At 42.9% G+C, this 20,520-nt stretch overlaps 1 protein-coding gene across 8 annotated transcripts in view; it reads left to right on the forward strand.

The window, feature by feature from the left end:
- Positions 1-20,520, forward strand: part of DOK7 (docking protein 7) — a 71,744-nt gene that overhangs the window by 40,976 nt on the left and 10,248 nt on the right. The window contains exons 8-10 of one of the 8 annotated variants that reach the window (XR_006413562.1): positions 10,479-10,521; positions 13,570-13,723; positions 14,224-16,423. Coding sequence is in view for 7 of the 8 variants with exons in the window: in XM_044418488.1 (XP_044274423.1) it covers positions 10,479-10,521; positions 17,781-17,849; positions 20,047-20,199 (265 nt within the window). In the remaining variant the exon portion in view is untranslated. The other 7 variants (XM_044418488.1, XM_044418490.1, XM_044418491.1 and 4 more) reach the window with 7 other exon arrangements.

Here is a 20,520-nt window from a genome sequence, read left to right on the forward strand (position 1 = left end):
TGTGGGGGACAAGGGAGAGAGGTGTTATTTAGTTTGGTAGATAATATTTGCATTATGTTGCTATATGGATTTGTAATGTTTATGAGTTTATTAGTTCCATGGCAAATAGATAGTAGTTGAAGATTTTCTTGAGTTGCAGCTGTGGTGATAGAAAAAACTTTACTTCATAGAATAGAATTATAGAATAGTAGAGTTGGAAGGGGCCATGAAGGCTGCTGGGTTCAACCCCCTTCTATTGTCAGACACCAAGTTACACCATCCCACTCAGATGGCTGTCCAGTTTCTTTTTGAAAGACTCTAGTGTGGGAGAGCCCACCACCTCTCTAGGCAGCTTGGTTCCACTGTCATATTACTCTGATAGTGCAATTTGCCCTGAAAATTTGACTGTCTTTCCTTGTACTTCCTCATATATATCATTAATAAAGATTTTGAAGAGCTCTGAGCCCAGGACTGACCCCTGTGGCACCCTCTAGTTACTGCCATCTAATTTCAGAAGGTGCAATTGAGGAGCACTTGATTCAGCAGCCAATTTTGGATCCACCTAATAGTTTTTCTGTCTAGTCCAGTTTTTGCTAAATTGCTTATCAGAATGTCATGTGGCACTATGTCAAAAGCTTTGCTAAAGTCTAGGTAGATTATGTCCACGGTGTTCCCTCTGTCCATTTGGAAGCTTACCCAGTCAAAAGATGAGATTAAATTAGTCTGACAGGATTTATTTTTAATAAACTCATGTTGGCTTCTATTAAGCACTGCATTTTCTTCAAGATGCTTGCAAATGGATTTTTTTGATAATTTGCTCCATAATTTTTCCAGGGATTGATGTTAGACTAACTGGTCTATAGTTCCCAGGTTCATCTTTTCCCCCTCTTTGAAGATGGGGAACATTGGCCCTTCTCTAGTCATCTGGCACTTCTCCTGTTTTCCAAGATAATAGCCAGTGGTTCTGAGGGTATCCATCGTACTTTGACCTGAAGTTTGTGTTGTTTGTTTCCCATACTCTGGGCATTGTTGTCGAGATATCAGTGTTCATTCTGACTGTGCCCTGGTTTTCTTCCTATGCATTTGGGAGACTGGTGTTGGGCCCTGCTTCAAGTTTTTTCTCTGTTGAAATAGATGTCTTTGCCAGGTGATGGTACACCATGCTGCACATCTCCCTCCCGTATATGTTTTCGTTTAAAGCCCCTCTGATGAACTTTTTCATAGAGTGACAAAACATCTGCTTCCCCTTCTCTGTGAGGTGCAACCCATCGTTTGCCAATAGTCCGTCTTCCAGGAACCTTAGCTTGTGGTCCCAGAATCCAAATCTCTCTTTACAGCACCACCATCGTAGCCAGTCATTCACTTGAAAGATTTTTCTTTTCCTAAGTACTGATAGGATTGAGGAGAAGACTATTTTGGCCCCAGTGTTTTTTATTATCCTCCCTAGACCTTTGAAGTCTGATGTTATTTCAGTGAAGCTTCTCCTGGCAGCATCTTTAGTTGACATGTGGAAGAGAAGGAAGAGATATTTGTTAGTGGGTTGTATGAACTGTGCGAACTTGTTGGTCATATCTTTAATCTTGGTGCCAGGGAGAAAGCATACTTGGGAATTCTATGGGTCATCACAGCATACATATTTTTCCATCTTGCACAAAAGGGACACACCTAGCATTCTTCTCTTTTTGTTGTTGCAAACTTTGTTGTTACTTTTCCTTTTTTGATTGGACTTTCGTCTCTTTTTCAGAGTTACACAGTGTGTTGTATAGTTCTTTCTCAGTGGGTTTCTTCTTCAAGTAACTTAAAGCAGTTCATGAGTTCCACTTCTTCCACTGGTACAGAGTGTTTTCTAGGTCTTCTGTGTCTAACTGTCACCCTTTTCCAGGGAGCTTCCTCATTTTCCCTTCCCTCAGGGTTCTCTTCTCCTACCCCAGCTCGCTGAGGCTTTTCTTGCTTCTGGATTACACTTAGCTATGGCAGCTCCTCCAGTCTGTCTAAAATCTTTTATTATTTGGAGGATGGACACTAGTTGCTCCAGTGCTCACACCTTTTTCTTGTAACAGAGCTACTAGCACAGAGCTGTTGCAGTTGTTGCAGGCCGCCACCACTGCGGAGTCTCCTTGGTTCATTGTTTGTGAACCTTAGTGATTCTGTCTTTGGGGGGATGTTGTAACATCTGGAGCTTTCAAATGTCTTCAGTAAAGGTTAGCAACACAGCCCTACTAGTAAGTGGGAGTGTGTTACAAGGAAGAAAATGTGTGTGCATGCACGTGCGTGCATGTGGGGGAGGAATGAAGGTGAAATACAGTGGTACCTTGGCTCACGAACTTAATCCGTTCCACGACTCTGGTTGTGACCCAAATTGGTTGTGACCCAAGTCAAATTTCCCCATAAGGTTCAATGTAAATAAGGTTAATCCTTTCTGTAACTATTTTTTATCAGAAAAATTTGAAACAAAGTGACAAAGAACAACAAGTGACAAAGAACTGTACAGTACAGTGGAGAACACTAACCTAGGAGGCGGGAGGTTATTGTTTTGAGGGAGAGTCCCCCTCCATAAGGACACTGGGGAGATTTCTTTCAGGGGTTTCCTCTCTTCTTTGTCTCTTAGCTGCAGGGTCAATTTTGGTGAAAAATCTGTCTATAGTCACTTGTTTTTTCCTGCGCTGCATAACCCTCCGGAAATGAGAGACCACATTATCGTTCATCAGATTCAACGCTCTGTTCATTATAGTTATATTGGGGTGGTGCTTCTCAAAGAAATCCTGGCACTCCTTCCATTTTTCCATAATGGATTGTATCACATCACTGCTAACCTCCTCCCTGTCTTCCTCTTCCTCAGTGGAATCCTCCTCAGCAAGTGCCTTCTGCTGCTCACGCTGGAGTTCAGCAAGTTCTTCTGTCATCAGCTCCTCTATGTCTTCCCTGCACAAACACAACTGTGATCGTGGCTTTCTCCCCACTTAGGGGGGGCGGGGGGCGGGGAGATGGCCACGATCTTGGTTGTAACCCAATGCGGAGTTCACAACCCAAGTCAAAATTTTCATGAAATTTTTGTTCATGACCTGATTTGGTTGTGAACCAAGGTGTTCGTGAGCCAAGGCACCACTGCAAAGAAGCAAAACAAAGTGGGAAAAAATGTTAGGGATTTCGCTCTTGACCTCAACTGCCAAACTCCTGTTTGCTCTCCCTATTCGCTTGCTCTAGTCACTCGTTCCCTGGGAGCTTGATTGCTTATATCCCAGATGCCCTAGACCTGCTGGGACAGCTTGCTCTGCTCTGCTCCACTCTGTTCTGGGACAAATAGACAAAAGGGTATACCAGGAGGAGGAGACCTGTTGCAGAAGGATTCTTCGCAAGGCTAAGGCTGATTACGAGCTGTGTCTTACCAAGAATATCAAGAGCAACAAAAAGGGCTTCTATCAGCATGTAAATAGCAAGAGGGAGACAAGTAGTGGGACCACTAAATAAGGAGGAAGGAGATCCAGTGACTGATGCGAGAGAACAGGCACAGATGGTAAATGACTATTTTGCTTCTGTGTTCTCCCCAAAGCAGGACAGGGGAGATCCACATAGGAGATTAGATGAGCCTGGGGACTCAGGGGCACAGATTAGAGTCACCCCCCTAGAAGTTGAGGGGCTCCTCAGGGCATTGGACATTATGAAGGCACCAGGCCCTGATGGGTTATACCCAAGAGTACTTAAAGAGTTGGTAGGGGTTCTCTCACGCCTGCTGGCCTTCATTTTTGAGGCCTCGTGGGGAACAGGTGAAGTTCCAGAGGACTGGAGGGTGGCATCAGTGGTCCCAATTTTCAACAAGTGTAGTAGAAGGGTCATGGGGAATTACAGACCGGTTAGCCTTACCTCCATTGTAGGAAAAACAATGGAAAGGCTCATAATAGAGAGAGATCTAGTGATGCTAGATAGGGAAGGGAGACTGACAGCCACACAACACGGCTTCCGCAAAAACAGGTCCTGCCAGACAAACCTTGTGGAATTCTATGACAAGGTTTCGAGATGGCTAGATGGAGGGGATGCAGTGGATGTGGTATACCTGGATTTCAGCAAGGCCTTTGACAAAGTGCCCCATGATATCCTGGCTGAGAAACTGAGGAGTTCTGGGATAGACCAATGCACTGTCCGATGGATTAGGACATGGTTGACTGACCGAAAGCAGAGGGTAACCATTAGTGGGGACTCATCGGGATGGCGGCCAGTGACAAGCGGGGTCCCCCAGGGCTCTGTCCTGGGGCCGATCCTGTTTAATCTTTTCATAAATGACATGGAAGAAGGGGTGATCACTTGCACTTTTGGAGCATAGGAATAGGTGTCATGAGTACAGGTTAGGGGACAAGTGGCTGGAGAGCAGCACTTGTGAAAGGGACCTCGGGGTACTGGTTGACTGCAGGCTAAACATGAGTCAGGAGTGTGATGCGGTGGTCAAGAGGGCGAATGCCACTTGGTTGTATAGCCAGAAGTGTGGCTTGTAGATGTTATTGCTACCACTCTATACAACTCTGGTGTGCCCGCAACTGGAGTATTGTGCTCAGTTTTGGGCCCCTCATTACAGTAAGTATATAGCCAGGTTAGAGTAAGTGCAGCATAGGGCCACAAGGTTGGTGGCCGGTTTGCAGGGGAAGCCGTATGAGGTGAGACTGAGGGAACTGGGTGTCTTCAGCCTGGAGAAGAGGAGACTCAGAGGGGATATGTTGGCGATGTACAGGTATGTGTGGGGATGTCACAGAGATGGGTAGAGACCTGTTCTCCCTTGCAGAGGAAGGCAGGACGCACTCCAATGGAGCAAACTCAGGGAACCAAGGTTCCTTTTAGATGCCAGGAAGCTCTTCCTGACAGTTAGGACCCCGAGGGTACGGAATGGGCTTCCACAGGAGGTCGTTGAGGCCCCATCGGTGCGGGTGTTCAAAGATAGGCTGGACATGCACATGGAGGGCATGTCGTGAGCAGAGCCGGCTGGTGCCGGAGGTCAGACTAGATGGCCCGAGAGACCCCTTCTGACTTGCTCTGTTTCTATGTTTTAGTTAATCAGCAATCAGCAGCCAGCTAATCTGGGAACTTCCCTTCAGTTGTCTCTTAGAAACACAAAAGATTTTTGGTTGGTCTACTGCAAGCCTGTTTCTGCTTTGCCTCTGCTTGCCTCTGTCTCCTCTTCTACTCCTCTTCTGCCAGACTCCTGTTTGTTCTCCCTATTTGCTCTCTCTGGTCACTCACTCCCTGGGAGCTTGGCTGCTTATATCCCAGAGGCCCTAGAACAGCTAGGACAGCTTGTTCTGCTAGGACTCAGGAACCAGAAATATCTTTTTATGCAAAGTATCTGTTGTGTCCATTAAATATATAAGAGACCAGGACAAACTGTTGCTTGTTGTTGTTGTAGCTAGTCACGCAGTCGTGTCTGACCCATCGTGACCCCATGGACAACATTCCTCCAGGCCTCCCTGTCCTCCACCATCCCCCAGAGTCCACTTCTGCTTCATGATGACCCAAGCAGCACTTTGTTCAGAAGTCATCAGCCTCTCTCCACGTTCAGCAGGAATACTGGAGAAAGCTGCCATGCTGTGCTGCATGTTACCTGACCAACTCACGTTCACGGACTGGGGAGCTGGCATATAGTGGGGAAGGGGCTGCTCAGCTTTACTTCTGCTTGAAAAAACGGGGCTGAACAGCTGGATCCTTCTTGCTGCCACCACTGCAGTCCTTTGGCTGTGGCAAGTCACTCAACTTGCTTCTTCTCAATGGATCCCACCCACTGCCACTGCTGTACCTTCCTCAACCTAGATGTTGTTGTTGTTGCTGCTGCTAGTCACGAAGTCGCGTCCGACCCATCGCGACCCCATGGACAACGTTCCTCCAGGCCTTCTGTCCTCCACCATCCCCCGGAATCCACTTAAGCTCACACTGACTGCTTCAGTGACTCCATCTAGCCACCTCATCCTCTGCCATCCCCTTCTTCTTTCCCCGTCAATTGTTCCCAGCATTAGGCTCTTCTTCAGTGAGTCCTTCCTTCTCATTAGGTGGCCAAAGTAAGACTGACTGTTTTGATAGCCTTGCAGTCCAAGGGACTCGCAGGAGTCTCCTCCAGCACCACAGTTCAAAGGCCTCAATTCTTCGGCACTCAGTCTTCCATATGGTCCAGCGTTCACAGTCATGCATTGCAACTGGGAAAACCATAACCTTGACTATATGCACTTGACTCAGCTATCTGTAAAGCTTCCTCAGACAGCCATTTTGCTTTCTTGCATTTCCTTTTCTTTGGGATGGTTTTTGTTGCTGCTTCCTGTACAATGTTGTGAACCTCCATCCATCGTTCTTCAGGCGATCTGTCTATGAGATCTAATTCCTTAAATCTATTTGTCACCTCTACTGTATATTCATCAGGAATATGATTTAGGTCATACCTTAATGGCTTAGTGCTTTTCCCCACTTTCTTCAATTTAAGCCTAAATTTTGCAACAAGAAGCTCATGATCTGAGCCACAGTCAGCTCCTGGTCTAGTTTTTACTGACTGTATAGAGCTTCTCCATCGTTGGCTGCAGAGCACATAGTCAATCTGATTTCTGTGTTGACCATCTGATGATGTCCATGTGTAGAGTCATCTCTTGGGCTGTTGGAAAAGAGTGTTTGCTATGACCATTGTATTCCCTTGACAAAATTCTACAGCCTGTGCCCTGCTTCATTTTGTACTCCAAGGCCAAACTTGCCTGTTATTCCAGTTATCTTTTGGCTTCCTACTTTAGCATTCCAATCCCCCATGATGATAAGGACACAATTTTTTGGTGTTGGTCATCTGAATTAAATTCACCCATTCCTGTCCAACAACATTCCTGTCCATTCCTGCCAACAAAAGTGTGTATAGTCAAGGCTATGGTTTTCCCAGTTGCAACGTATGGCTGTGAAAGCTGGACCATAAGAAAGGCTGAGTGCCAAAGGATTGAGGCCTTTGAATTGTGGTGCTGGAGGAGACTCTTGCGAGTCCCTTGGACCACAAGGCAATCAAACCAGTCAGTCCTAGAGGAGATCAACCCTGACAGCTCCTTAGAATGCCAGATATTGAAGATGAAACTCAAATACTTTGGCCACCTAATGAGAAGGATTCCCTGGAGAAGAGTCTAATGTTGGGAACAATAGATGGCAAAAGACGAAGGGGACAGCAGAGGATGAGGTGGCTAGATGGAGTCACTGAGGTGGTTGGTGTGAGCTTGGGTGGACTCCCAGAGATGGTGGAGGACAGGAGGGCCTGGAGGAGCATTGTCCATGGGGTCACGATGAGTTGGACATGACTTCACGACTAACAACAACCACAACATTCCTGTCCATTTTAGTTCACTGATTCCTAAGATGTTGATGTTCAGTCTTGTCATCTCCTGTTTGACCACATCCAGCTTGCCTTGATTCATAGATCTTACATTCCAGGTTCCTATGGAGTATAGATCTTTACAGCATCGGACTTTCCTTTCACCACCAGATACATCTGCAACTGAGTGTCCTTTCGGCTTTGACCCAGTCGCTTCATTCTTTCTGGCACTACTAGTACTAGCCCTCCGCTCTTCCCCAGTAGCATATTGGACACCTTCTGACCTGAGGGGCTCATCTTCTGGCGTCATATCTTTTTGCCTTTTGGTACTGTTCATGGGGTTTTCATGGCAAGGATACTGGAGTGGGTTGCCATTTCCTTCTCCAGTGGATCAGCTTTTGTCAGAGCTCTCTGGTATGACCTGTCTGTCTTAGGTGGTCCTGCGTGGCATAGCTCATCTCTTTATTGAGCTACACAATCCCCTTCGCCATGACAAGGCAGTGATCCATGAAGGGGAGGACAAACTAGTAGAGGCATGTTTGTACAAAGAAGTAAAAGTTTGTAAACAGGGTGGATTTATATAACAACCTCAACAGCAAACATCACCTCTTAACTTTACCTGACTACCATTGCAGGACTCAGAATATTCTAATTTCAGTGTTACTGAACATGTTTTGCCACATGTTTGTGGTGGTTGCCATCTTTCCCCTGCCCCACAATGCCTGAGAATGAAATCACAAAATCATCCTCCATCACAGGAAAAAACCAGAAGAAATAACATCTATAAACCCTTCCCAAGGGAGCAGCAACTACCCACCAAAAATGTGAGATCAATTTTCCTCTCCTCCCCCATACAATGTGAAATAGCATCACAAATTCCTTCTCCATTATTGGTCGTTCAGATACATTTCTCACTAGGTCACTAAGATACATTTCTACTTTAGGTACAGTCAAACAGAAATTCTATTTTTCAAAATTACTTTCCCAAGCCAGTAAAAATTATTGGTTTCTAGAACTTTCCAGAAGCTGGTAGCTATTGAGAAGAGTGTTTGTCCATGACTTGGAAATTAAAGGTCTTTGCTGTTTAGTTGATAAAATAAATGTTCACAATTTGTACAATGATGAATACCATAACCTATCATTTCATTTATGTAACACTGGCCCTTCAGAAATAACCCAGCTTTTCTTCAGGTTATAGCCACTCTGCTATTGTACAGCTGCATTTAAGGATTTGTAGAGGAAAAGCAGGCAAGGAAGAGCTCTTGTGTGTTGCTCAGATCTCAGTATTGTGACAAAACCAAAAGTAGATGCAGCCTGTTATAGAAAAGTCCCATGTCTGCCTTCAGTGTTGTATTTCATGACATGTACCATCAAAATCTTTCTCCTCTTTCCAGTATGCAGTTTGTCACTATTTATGTACCTCACTCTCAATAGCCCGACTGAAAGTATATAGGGGAAACAGGTGTGTATGCAGTTAGTTGGCTATTGCTCTTTAGTGTCCTGTGAGTTAATGTTCTTCCAATCTGCTGAGGAAAAGGACTTGATTTGAACGACAAAGGGAATATGTCTTAACCCTTCTCTTAAACCAAAGGTGTTTTTAAACATTAGAATTCCCTTGATTTTGCAAAGGTATCTCATAGATAGAACCTCCATGAATCTACATCTACAAACAATCACCAAAGACATACCTGTGCAATCATATCACCATTTGCTGAGAATATACAGAATGCTTTTTCTTTGTGACTTATAACAATATTCTTTTACAATCACATAGGATCAAGAAGCAAGGCTGGCAAAGCATATACTGAGATTCTAAAGTAGGAGGCTTCAGATGAGCTACCTCTTTGCAGAAAACAAGCACCCCACTGCCACCACAAAAGTTGAAAGCATGACACACACAAAGTATCCATCCCAGCCACAGTTCGGACTGCATTATACAAATTCAACCCCTCCCTCTCTGCTCTTAGGACTTAATTGTGTGAGAACTCAACACTAGAATCTATTTATAACATTAGAGCTGGGCCATAACATATGCAAGGATCTCATAAAGAAAACTCCACAGGGGTTGCCTTGTTAAACGAGAGTCTTTTGGCACCGTAAAGACCAACAAATTGTGGCATAAACTTCCATAAACACTCACCAATTCTTTAGATGTCTGAAATGTTAAACTGAAATTGGCAGATTTATATACATATGCTGTGGAGGGGGTAAGATGTAAATTGTGTTGTCAGAGGTAACAGATGGTAACTGGGTTTGCAAAACATGACTGTTCACTATGGCTTATGTGGAAACCTGGGACACATTTGTCAGCATGGCTTATTTTGTTATTTATAAGCTACCCTGACAATCCCCAACTTGTAGCTGGAGTTGCTTGATCCATGATGGACTGTTGTGTCACCTGAACTGACCCATCTTGGATCAAGCCCAATGAAAAGTGAACTGTGTGACAGGAGTGACAAAATCCTTCTGCCACTCTTGCAGCTAGGTGGTGAGTACTGCTGAAAGCCACCTCTGAAGTGCTGAAGTAGCCCTTGGGATCAGCTAACAGAGGCTTCTCCAGCTTCCCTTTCAGGATAGTATTGGTTAACAGGGAGAGATCTACAGTTAATTCTGAACCCTGATTTATCCATATTTGATTTATGCTAACTGAATATAAACTAAAAGTGGCATTTTCAAAGAAGACTCAATAAACATGAGAAGGGTTAAGTCCATACCTCTTCTGTCCTGAATTATTTCCTGCAAATTCCCTCTCTCTATTTTTATTAATATTAAGCAAAAGACATATGGATTAGGGTGACTTTGGAAACACATTCAACCATTGTCCCTATGCAATAATAATAAAAGCAGAAGATATATTTGAATATGCATATACCAATATATGCTTATATAGTTCTAATATATGCTTATATAGTTACCTATGATCACATTAGGTAATAAACATGTAAAAACCATTTGCTGAATGGTGATTATCTTCCAGTTCTTAAGGAACACCAATGTTGGTGTAAAGTATTCAGCTATGGTATAGAATTTAGAATGACCCATCTTTCACCTAGGCATAAACAGTATATCAAATCTTTATTTTCATTGTTGCAAGATTTGTAAGAAACTCATCATTGTAACACATTCTCTTTCTGTTTGTGTTTTGTGTGTTTGTGTGTGTGTGTGTGTGCATGCACATGTGTGTGTTTTAAAGGAAACTTCCATTTTATCATCTGCAGTCTTACCAGCTAACTCAGGTAAGAAACAATGACATTTTTGCTAGATGTTAACATATTTATTTTTATAATAACTAATAATAGCAATAATGAAGTAGAGGAAGAAGAAGAAAATGCAAATTGCAGGCTATGGTCCATATCAACAAGACTGTAATATTTATTTGAGGATGAAAATCAAAACACTTCAACTTAAGAAGCATTAATAATTCCATTCATTTGCAAAATTCTTGACAATTACATATCACACAAACAGTAAACACATCCAATAGTTTCTCTAAGTTTCTCATTTGCAATTTAGTCTGAATGTGTTCATGTGTTTCCTTGGTCTTTGAATCCTGATCTTCTTTAAAGACTGGGTAGGTACATGTGCACACACTCCTACAAGCCTGCTTGGTCCAGTGGTGACCATTTTACATGTGAGAAGATAACTCTAGCCTTGCAGAAACTACCGGCTAATTGGCCATGTGCTGTTTAAGATGAATTTGCCAACACTTGCCCACTCCTCCTCCTCTCTGATGGCTTCTTAGTGTGCATTCAATAAGTTCTTCAATATAAAAGATTTAAAACATTGTAAGTTTAGGAATCACCAATGGGTTTTTGCTAGTTTATCAAAGGCAGACCTCTGAATGGTTTGCAAGCTAAGCTAAAATTGCAAAGCAGAAACAGAAGCCTTGTTTACAGCAGGTATAAACATAGTTGGAATTGGGGCCCCTCACAACTCAGAGCTAATGCTTTCAGATGATGTGACTCAAGCATTCCTTACTGGCTTTTTCTCACATTTGACAAATTATATACCTCTAAGGTGTCAGTTCTTTTGGAAGTTTATACTTAAAACATTGCCATAGTTTAATAGAATATTCAGGTCTTAAAATAATAAAATGCTGATAAACCTAGTGGTCTTTACTATATAGTCACTCCTACTGCTGTATGGGACTGCAGGTGGTGCAGTGGTTTAAACCTCTGTGCTGCTGGGCTGGTTGATCAAAAGGTTGCCGGTTCGAATCTGCACAACGGGGTGAGTGCCTGTTGCTCTGTCCCAGCTCCTGCCAACCTTGCAGTTCGAAAGCATGCAAATGCAAGTAGATAAAAAGGTAGCACTTCAGTGGGCAGGTAACAGCATTCCGTGCACTTCAGTGTTTAGTCATGCCGGCCACATGACCACGGAGACCGTCTGCGGACAAACGCTGGCTCCCTCGGCTAGGAAACGGAGATGAGCATCGCCCCCTAGAGTCAGGCATGACTGGACATAATGTCAATGGGAAACCTTTACCTTTACTTTTACTGCTGTATACTTTATTTTGACTTGTCCTTAGAGCATGTTACAGTTTTTAAAAATCCTAGATGTGCAACGAAAATAACTCTGAACACTTGGCCAAATTAAGGGGCTGCTTATATATTAGAAACACTTGTTTAAAAGTTCTGACAAAATTATTTTGTATATTCTATAAGAGCCATACCAGCTTCATGAAGTATCATTGTTGTGGTGCAAAGGTTCAGTTTTAATTCCCATCAGCTGTTTTACCACCCCACTGCACCCATAGGGACTGATATAGAGAGAGGCACTCTCTGAATCTGACATCTGGGTTTCAGACCATGAAGATATTTTAAATTAGCAGCCTAATTGGGCTTGAAAGCAGACTTGTCATCAGTTCAGATCAGGATAAATATCCCTATACCACCCAATAGTCTTAAATTATCAGGCAGTCACATGTTTCACTAACTGAAGCTTCCAAGGGAAATCCCGTATAGAAAGCACTACCATTGCCAAGCACAGAACTTATAAAAGCATTTACTGACTGCTTATTGAAGAGCGGTGCTGTGTTTAAAAGCATTCCAAGGCCCCATCAGTCTCAATTCACATTCCCAGTTCGGGCAATCATGCCAGAAAGATACCATAGATAGTGGTATCATCCTATGAGGCCTTCCCACCAGGTCCACACAGGCCCCTGCTAAGTCTTTTCTCTGAAAGCCTTCCCTCCCTCCCTCCCTGTGCCCCAGAACTGAGAAGAATGCAGAACTACACTTGAGGAACCTTGAAGCAATAGGTCCCTGAGGGTAAACTGGCCCCCTGCCTGCTGCATTGAAACCACTGTTCCAAAGTACCTGGAATTCCTTGAACAAATAAGTTACCAGAGGTTGATAAATGCTGTAAAAAATTCCCTTTACTTAGTTGAATGTGTTTCTTTGTTAAATAGTCCAGCATAATCTTGGCAGTTTTTTTTCAGTTCCTTTCCTAATTCTGCCCAACAGAGAATTTGCTATTTTCACAGCAGCTGCACACAGTTAAAATGTTTTCATCAAGCTGTTCAGCACAGCCTCAGGATCTCTTTCTTGGTCACTGATCCCATCAGTTTATACTTGAATTTGAGATTTTGCTTTGCTTTTTTTGTCCCAATGTCATCACTTCACTTTTGTTTATACTGAACAGTATTTGCCACTCGGTGCCCATTCAGTTTGGAGCAAGCCTTTTAGAGCTCTTCGCAATTCCTTTTTGTTTTAATTGTCATAAACAATGTGATGCATCAGCAAGCTTGGCCACTTCAATGCTCACTCCTAATTCCAGATTATTTATGAATGTGTGAATTGTGTGTGTATTACGTAGGTATGTACTAAGTGTGTCTGGGCAAGCACATTGCTAGCAGAAGTAATATGAATGAAATGCTGGACTGGATGGGCCATTGGTCTGATCCAGCATGGCTTTTCTTATATCCTTATATAGCAACTAGGTCTGGTTGCTTCTAGGACTTCTCTGCTACAGATTTAATTGAATTGTTATGTCCAAGGCTGACACTAGGCTGAGCTACTTTATCAACAAAGATAAAGTAGCTCCTACATACTGGCTTATAGTTGGTTGCTGTCTGGTGCATCATATTTGGGGGCCTGTTAGAAGAGTTGAAGAGTTCATCTGGATGCAGTTTGGGTGGTCCAATGCTGGAGGAGAAAAATGTTTCTCTGCTGCCATCACTGTGACCACATTGGCATTCATTTACACTCTGTGCCTTCCTGGATGAGAGTCAGTGTGAGTCTTACACCACTTTTCCTTCAGCAATATCTCATCCTGCTTTATAGTTCTCAGCTGTCCAGTATATTAAGGAGCAATTCTTCTAAAAGATTTGAAAAGAGGGATCCAATTGTTCCAGTTAGCCGCCACCGCCATCCTGATAATCTCCTGCACCATGCTGCAGAGCATCATGGAAACAGACAGGATCAATAGAATCTTCAGGTACCAACTGTTGTAAAATGCACAACTATGGTGGAAGGAAGTAGCCTGCCTTATATATGCCCTGAGCAGGTAGTGATCTGACCCTGACAATATTTCACATTTCATATTAATTGCATTCATCACAATGTCACCAGAATCCAGTCTAGTATAGAAGTATACATCCAGCATGTTTAGGGCCATAACAAACTGGGACAGGCCCATGCTAACCATGGAAGCCAAAAAGGTCTGGGTTGTACCTGACAAGAAGGCCTCAGCATGAATGCTGAAGAATTAATTGGGGCATAACCTCTATGTCCTAAGCCATCTCTATCAGCTCACTCAGGGAGTTATTGGAGGATGGTACACCATTAGAATTCCCAATTAGTCCTGAATCCCAACACAGTTATCCAGTAATAGACCCCTCTCATGGCAGCCTTGTCATGATTGCATCTCCCCCTGGTGCTGTCAGGTAAAGATAGATCAATACAAGAAAGTGATTTGTTGATTCTTTTACCTCTCAGATGCAGTGGCAATGTGGAAGGATCAGACCACTGTGGCTTGATGTAGAGAAAATAATATTGGAATTCTGGGGAAAGATACTGCTCTGTCTCATAGAATGGCACTTCTGATTTATTTTGGGAATGGACTTCTGTCAAGCAGGAAAATATGCATTTGGTGGTGAATCTGTTAGTGGCAGCCAGGATGTAGATTACCAAAAACAAAGGTATTTTCAGATCCTTGTTTATCAATAATTGGGAAGAGAGGTTCCCTCAGAAGAATATCCATGAACGAGCCTAATCTATGCTACAATGACTTTGCATGCTGAATCAGACCAAATGGCCACCTAGTCCAGTATTCTTTTCCCTCTGTGGATAATCAGATGTCTCTGGGAAGTCCATGAGGAGGACATGAGAGCAATAACATTCTCCTGCTCATTTCTCCAGCAACGGTATGCATTGGCGTGCCATTTCTCATACTGGAGGGTTCCTTTATCTATCTAATAATTTTCTAGGTAATTCCTGATTCACTTATAGCACTTGTACAAATGATATATTACTTATTTTGTCTATACCAGATTTGCATATCTTTGAATTATTTTTAGATTAGACTCTATATAATTTGTTTAGTTATCTGACCTTATAAAATAGAGGATTCTTGAAAGCTATTTTCACAATGACCACACCCCTTTGTAAAGTGGTCGACATATCAAAATGGTTTGTCCTCAGAAGCAAATGTATCCCACTGAATTCCTGAAAGCTCTTGGGGAATGTGGGGCAAAGGATTTCCAGTTAGTATCCATGGTGGTCCTGTCACTCTTAGGGATACAACGATGACTTAGAAAGTTGACATTATTGCCCCAGTCACCCTTTTCTATTGAACAAAGAGCCCATTTGGCTCTTTGGTTTATCTGGTTCTTGCGAGTAATCCAGCAGCATAGAGAGCGTACCAACTTGGTAGTAGAAAACTCAGGATGACTCTGACCAAACACACAGGTGTTCTAAAACCTACAGCAAGCTATGGCTACTTGGGATGGTCTATAAGTCAATTCAGAGTGTGTAAGTCACCCCCACCCCCATAAGCTTGTTTTAAAATTTTACTGTTATTGTGTGATACAGCCATCCCCACCCACCACACCATTATAAATAAGGAACAAAACTGAAATAGGGTTCAGCTGAAAGCAATGTGATTTTATTGTTGTAATGTAATTGTCGGTTTATATCATGTTCTACTATGTATATTGTTATTATATTTTGTAACCCACACAGAGAGACATTCTGGCTAATGCACAGAATGAAACTATAGTAATAAATTAATAAATAAATGGTAGAAGCAGGAGGAGAGGCAAGGCAAGACTGGATATAGTCGCAAGAACAGCAAATGTAAGCAGTGTGGGGAAGCCTTCATTGGGTCTTCCAGGGCTCCCAGCTGTGTTGCATGATTGTCAACAGTTGATCCTTGCAAGTGCCTACAGGACTAATTCTGTAAACACTTGCAGAGTGAACTGTGGTGTTCTTCGGCATCATGCCACCACAGGGAGGTGTACCAAGGATTCATTTGTTGTTTGTTTCTTTGGACAAGTATTCCCAGGTAACAGATTAAGCACAAAGTCTAAGTTGCCACTATGGGTATACTATTTCCAATAGGCATAAGTTCCAATTTTGATAGAATAACCAGATATATGTTAATCATGTTCAACAAAGTCAGAACAGGTGGATGGAGTTCCAAACTAAACAATAGAAGATCATCAGCACAGAGAATAACTTATTAGTCTAATGCATTATACACGTTTAAAATTATTATTTTAATGTTTATTCATTTAAATTATTTAATTATTTTAATTCTCAGTTTAGCAACAAGCCTCATGTCCTGTCACATAGACAGAAGAGTGGGCCAGTGGGGAGGAAGAAGTATCAATGGGGGTCAAGGGGGAAGAACTGATGGTGTGATCCTAGTTTGGATCTTCTCATCAGGTTCAGGCAAGGCAGTGAAGGTGCAATATCTAGGATCAGTATTTGGATAGGGCCAGCAAACTGAAGTGCAACCCAGACAAGATGGAGGTATGGTTGGTGGTCTGACCAGGGAAGTAACATTGGACTAGTTCTAGGTGGGATTACACTTTCCCTGAAGATTCATAGAATCATAGAATAGTAGAGTTGGAAGGGGCCATGAAGGCCATCAAGTCCAACCCCCTGCTGTTGTAGGAGACCACATTACACCATCCCACTCAGATGGCTGTCCAGTTTCTTTTTGAATGTCTCTAGTGTGGGAGAGCCCACCACCTCTAGGCAGCTGGTTCCACTGTTGTATTGCTCTGACAGTGGGGAAGGTTCTCCTCATGTCCAGCCTGAATCTGGATTATTACAACTTGATTATTCTGCATCAGACATTCTGGCATCAGCAAGAAGAGATCTTGACCTTCCTTTTTGTGACAGCCTTTGAGGTACTTATTGAGGGATATCATGTTCTCCCACCATGACCACCAGTCTGCTCTTCTCAAGGCTGAACATGCCCAGTTCTCTCAGTCTCTCCTCATACGGCAGTGTTTCCAAACCCTGGATCATTTTTGTTGCCCTCTGCTGGACCCTTTCTAATTTACCTGCATCTTTCTTAAATCTTGATGCCCAGAACTGGACACAGTATTCAAGGTAAGGTCTGACTAGTGCAGAGTATAGAAGAACTACTACTCATGATTTGGAAGTAATACTTCTGTTAATGCATCCCAAAATGCTTCAAGATCCATCAGTGATTCACAGCTTCAAGTTACTGATGGATCCAGGATTATCTGTGAGGGGCTGAGATGCATCCAAACCATGTAACTTCTTCCAGCAGTTTTAATTACCAACCATCAAGAGTATGTCACATCTGGCTGCTACCCTGTTTCAAAGCACAATTCAAAATATTGCTGATTACCTTTAAACCACTGTAATTTTTGGAGCTTAGACAAGCTCTAAAGCCTTCTTTTGCAGAAGCCTACCTGAATTTTGTACATTTCATTAAGACGCAGAGAGTAATTAAGAAATACTGCTTTTAAAAATAAAATAATCTGATGTACTAGGATCTCAAAATAATTCAACAAAGCAGCTTAAAAGGTGTTGGAGGGATGAGGCTTATGCCTAGAACTTCCCAGTACTGCTAGGCTGATGTTGCCTCTTTGCTTTCCACTCAAAAAGAAAAAAAGACCTAAAGAGGCCAACAATTTCTGTGAGGCTGCGGAGTTCTCAGTAAGGAAGAAACCAGCTGATCAACCATTAGCCTAGGAAGACCTGGTCACTCACCCTTCTAATAGTCCTTCGCAGGCCTACCCTGTTCTCTGTTCAAGAAACTTTCCAGAGAAGGGGCAGGGGAGGTTTGATTCACAGGTATCACCATTAAATTTGTATGAGCAATTTGAAACCACCTCAAGATTTCCCTTACACTTGTCCAATGGATGATTTCTAGCTTTGAATTTGAAATAATTTGACATCAGCTTTGAATTTGAAATCATTTGAAAAGGATCTAAATGATTCTACATGCATATTCTATTATGGCTGATCAAATTATTGTTTAAAAATGGATCAGAAATATCTGTATATTCTAGGCCACAAAGGGAGCTATGAATTGATGTCAGCTACAGAATCTGAATCTCTATCTGATCTTGAAGAAGTTGGTAAGTGAACAAGCTTGTAGCAGAGTACACAGAGTGGTGGTAATTTTACTTATCATACTTGCACAGACCTATTTCAAAGTGTGTGTGTGGAGGGCGAGGTCTTTGACAGAGAACGCAGAAACATAGAAACAGAGTGAGTCAGAAGGGGTCTCCCAGGCCATCTAGTCTGACCCTCGGCTCCAGTCGGCTCCTCTCATGACATGCCCACCATGTCCATGTCTAGCCTATCTTTGAACACCCTAACCGATGGGGCCTCAACCACCTCCCATGGAAGCCCATCCCATACCCTCAGGGTCCTAATTGTCAGGAAGTGCTTCATGGCATCTAAATGAAACCTTGTTTCCCTGGACTTTGCTCTGTTGGAGCGCATCCTGCCTTCTTTTGCAGGGGAGAACGGGTCTCTACCCACCTCCATATGACATCCCCTCACATACCTGTATGTCACCAACAGATCTCCTCTGAGTTTCCTCTTCTCCAGGCTGAAGAAACCCAGTTCCATCAGCCTCACCTCATACGGCTTCCCCTGAAAACCAGCCACCAACCTTGTGGCCCTAAGCTGCACTGACTCTAACCTTGCTATATCCTTCCTGTAATGAGGGGCCCAAAACTGAACACAATACTCCAGTTGCGGGTGCACCAGAGTCATGTAGAGTGGTAGTAATACCTCTCTCGATCTAGAAGCCACACTTCTGGGTATGCAACCAAGGGTGGCGTTTGCCCTCTTAACCACCGTGTCACACTGCTGACTCATGTTTAGCCTGCAGTCAACCAGCACCCCAAGATCCCTTTCACAAGTGCTGTTCTCCAGCCACTTGTCCCCTAACCTGTACTTATGACACCCATTCTTATGCCCCAACTGCAAGACCTTGCACTTATCCACATTGAACGCCATCCTGTTGTCTCCTGCCCACTTCCATAGTCTGTCCAGATTCTTTTGGATCTGGAGTACCTGCTCCTCAGTTGTGGCCACTGCCCCAGTTTTAGTATCATCTGCAAATTTGATCAGCAGACTGTTCACCCCTTCTTTCATGTCATTGATGAAAAGATTGAACAAGATCGGTCCCATGACAGAGCCCTGGGGGACCCCGCTTGTCACTGGCCACCATCCCGATGATTCCCCACTAATGGTTACCTTCTGCTTTCAGTCAGTCAGCCATGTCCTAATCCATTGGACAGTGCATTGGTCTATCCCAAAACTCCTCAGTTTCTCCACCAGGATATCATGGGGTACTTTGTCAAAGGCCTTGCTGAAATCCAGGTAAACCACATCCACTGCATCCCCTCCATCTAGCCACCTCGAAAATTTGTCGTAGAATTCTACAAGGTTTGTCTGGCAGGACCTGTTTTTGCAGAAACCATGTTGTGTAGCCACCAGCCTCCCTTCCCTATCTAGCACCACTAGATTGACAGAATTGACAGAATCACTAATTGACAGAATTAGGAAGATGGAAAGGGCCCACATAAGCACTTGCCTAAGCTAAATTTTGAACTCTTTCATAAATTAAAAAGTTATAAACATTTCAGAGGGGATAAAAGCATGCCACATATTAAGGATACACCTTTGGTATTACACTTTGCCTTCCCTCACACTCAAGAGCGTGCATATAAAGATCTTCCTTCCTGTGTTCATTCATAAGTAGATCCACTGTCCCTTGCTAGTTTTGGAAAGTCATTTTTACAGTTTCTGCATCTTCTCAGGCAAAGTCAGATGTGATGTTGAAATGCATCTTTGCATTTAGCATGCAAGTTAAATTTCCCTCTCCACATATGCTGCAATCACAATAATTATTCTTATCAATGTCATATGCATGTTTTAATATTTGACCCTACCCTAGCAATGGGGCCATCCATCTCTAGTAATGAGCCATCCTGAAGTAACTAGAAAATAAGTGGACTCTTAAAAATGCAGTGTTACCCTCAGAGACTGATAAATCTATGAATGTTATACATTCCGATGTGCATATGGAACCCCTTTATGCCTAAATGGACACATTCATTATTTGAAAGAAAAGAGTCCTATCACAAAGGTGTTGAAATGAATGGGCAGGCCTTTTAAGCAGGAATTTCCCTTGAAAGCAGGAATTCCATTTCCCATCTTGTCTTAATCTCAAGAAAAAAATTCTCAGTGTTATTTTTTCACTTCTTCAGAAGCATTTGATTAAGTTGCCATCTTCTAATAACCTATTTTCTTTCTTAGCAGGAGCAGTAGGTTATTCAGCAGACCTACCTATGTCTGATCGATTGCGCAGTGAGATGGCAACATACGTTAATATTCCTACCAGCCCCACATCAAAGAAACAACTTCATTACATGGAGCTGGAACTTCAGGAACCCACTACAAGCATAAGAGGTAAGGATCTTTGAAAAGGCCCGAGCATGTCACTGTTTTCCCTGGGAGAGAATTATCAAGAGAAAAAAACCTGAAGAATTATCAGAACAAAACCTCAAGCAGGGACGACACCAGTCTCCCAAACAATGTAGTTCTCCCTACAGCACAACCAGGGCACAGTGAGAAAGAACTTCGATGTCTACATCAGTGCCCAGAGTATGGGAAACAAACAACATGAATTTGAGCTCATATTATATGAGGGCAATTACGATCTTACAGGAATAACTGAAACTTGGTGGGATAACTCACATGACTGGAACTCTGCAATTGATGGATACAACC

This window comes from Varanus komodoensis, unplaced genomic scaffold, assembly GCF_004798865.1.
Source record: "Varanus komodoensis strain SLA01 unplaced genomic scaffold, ASM479886v1 scaffold9, whole genome shotgun sequence".
NCBI classification, from domain to species: domain Eukaryota; kingdom Metazoa; phylum Chordata; class Lepidosauria; order Squamata; family Varanidae; genus Varanus; species Varanus komodoensis.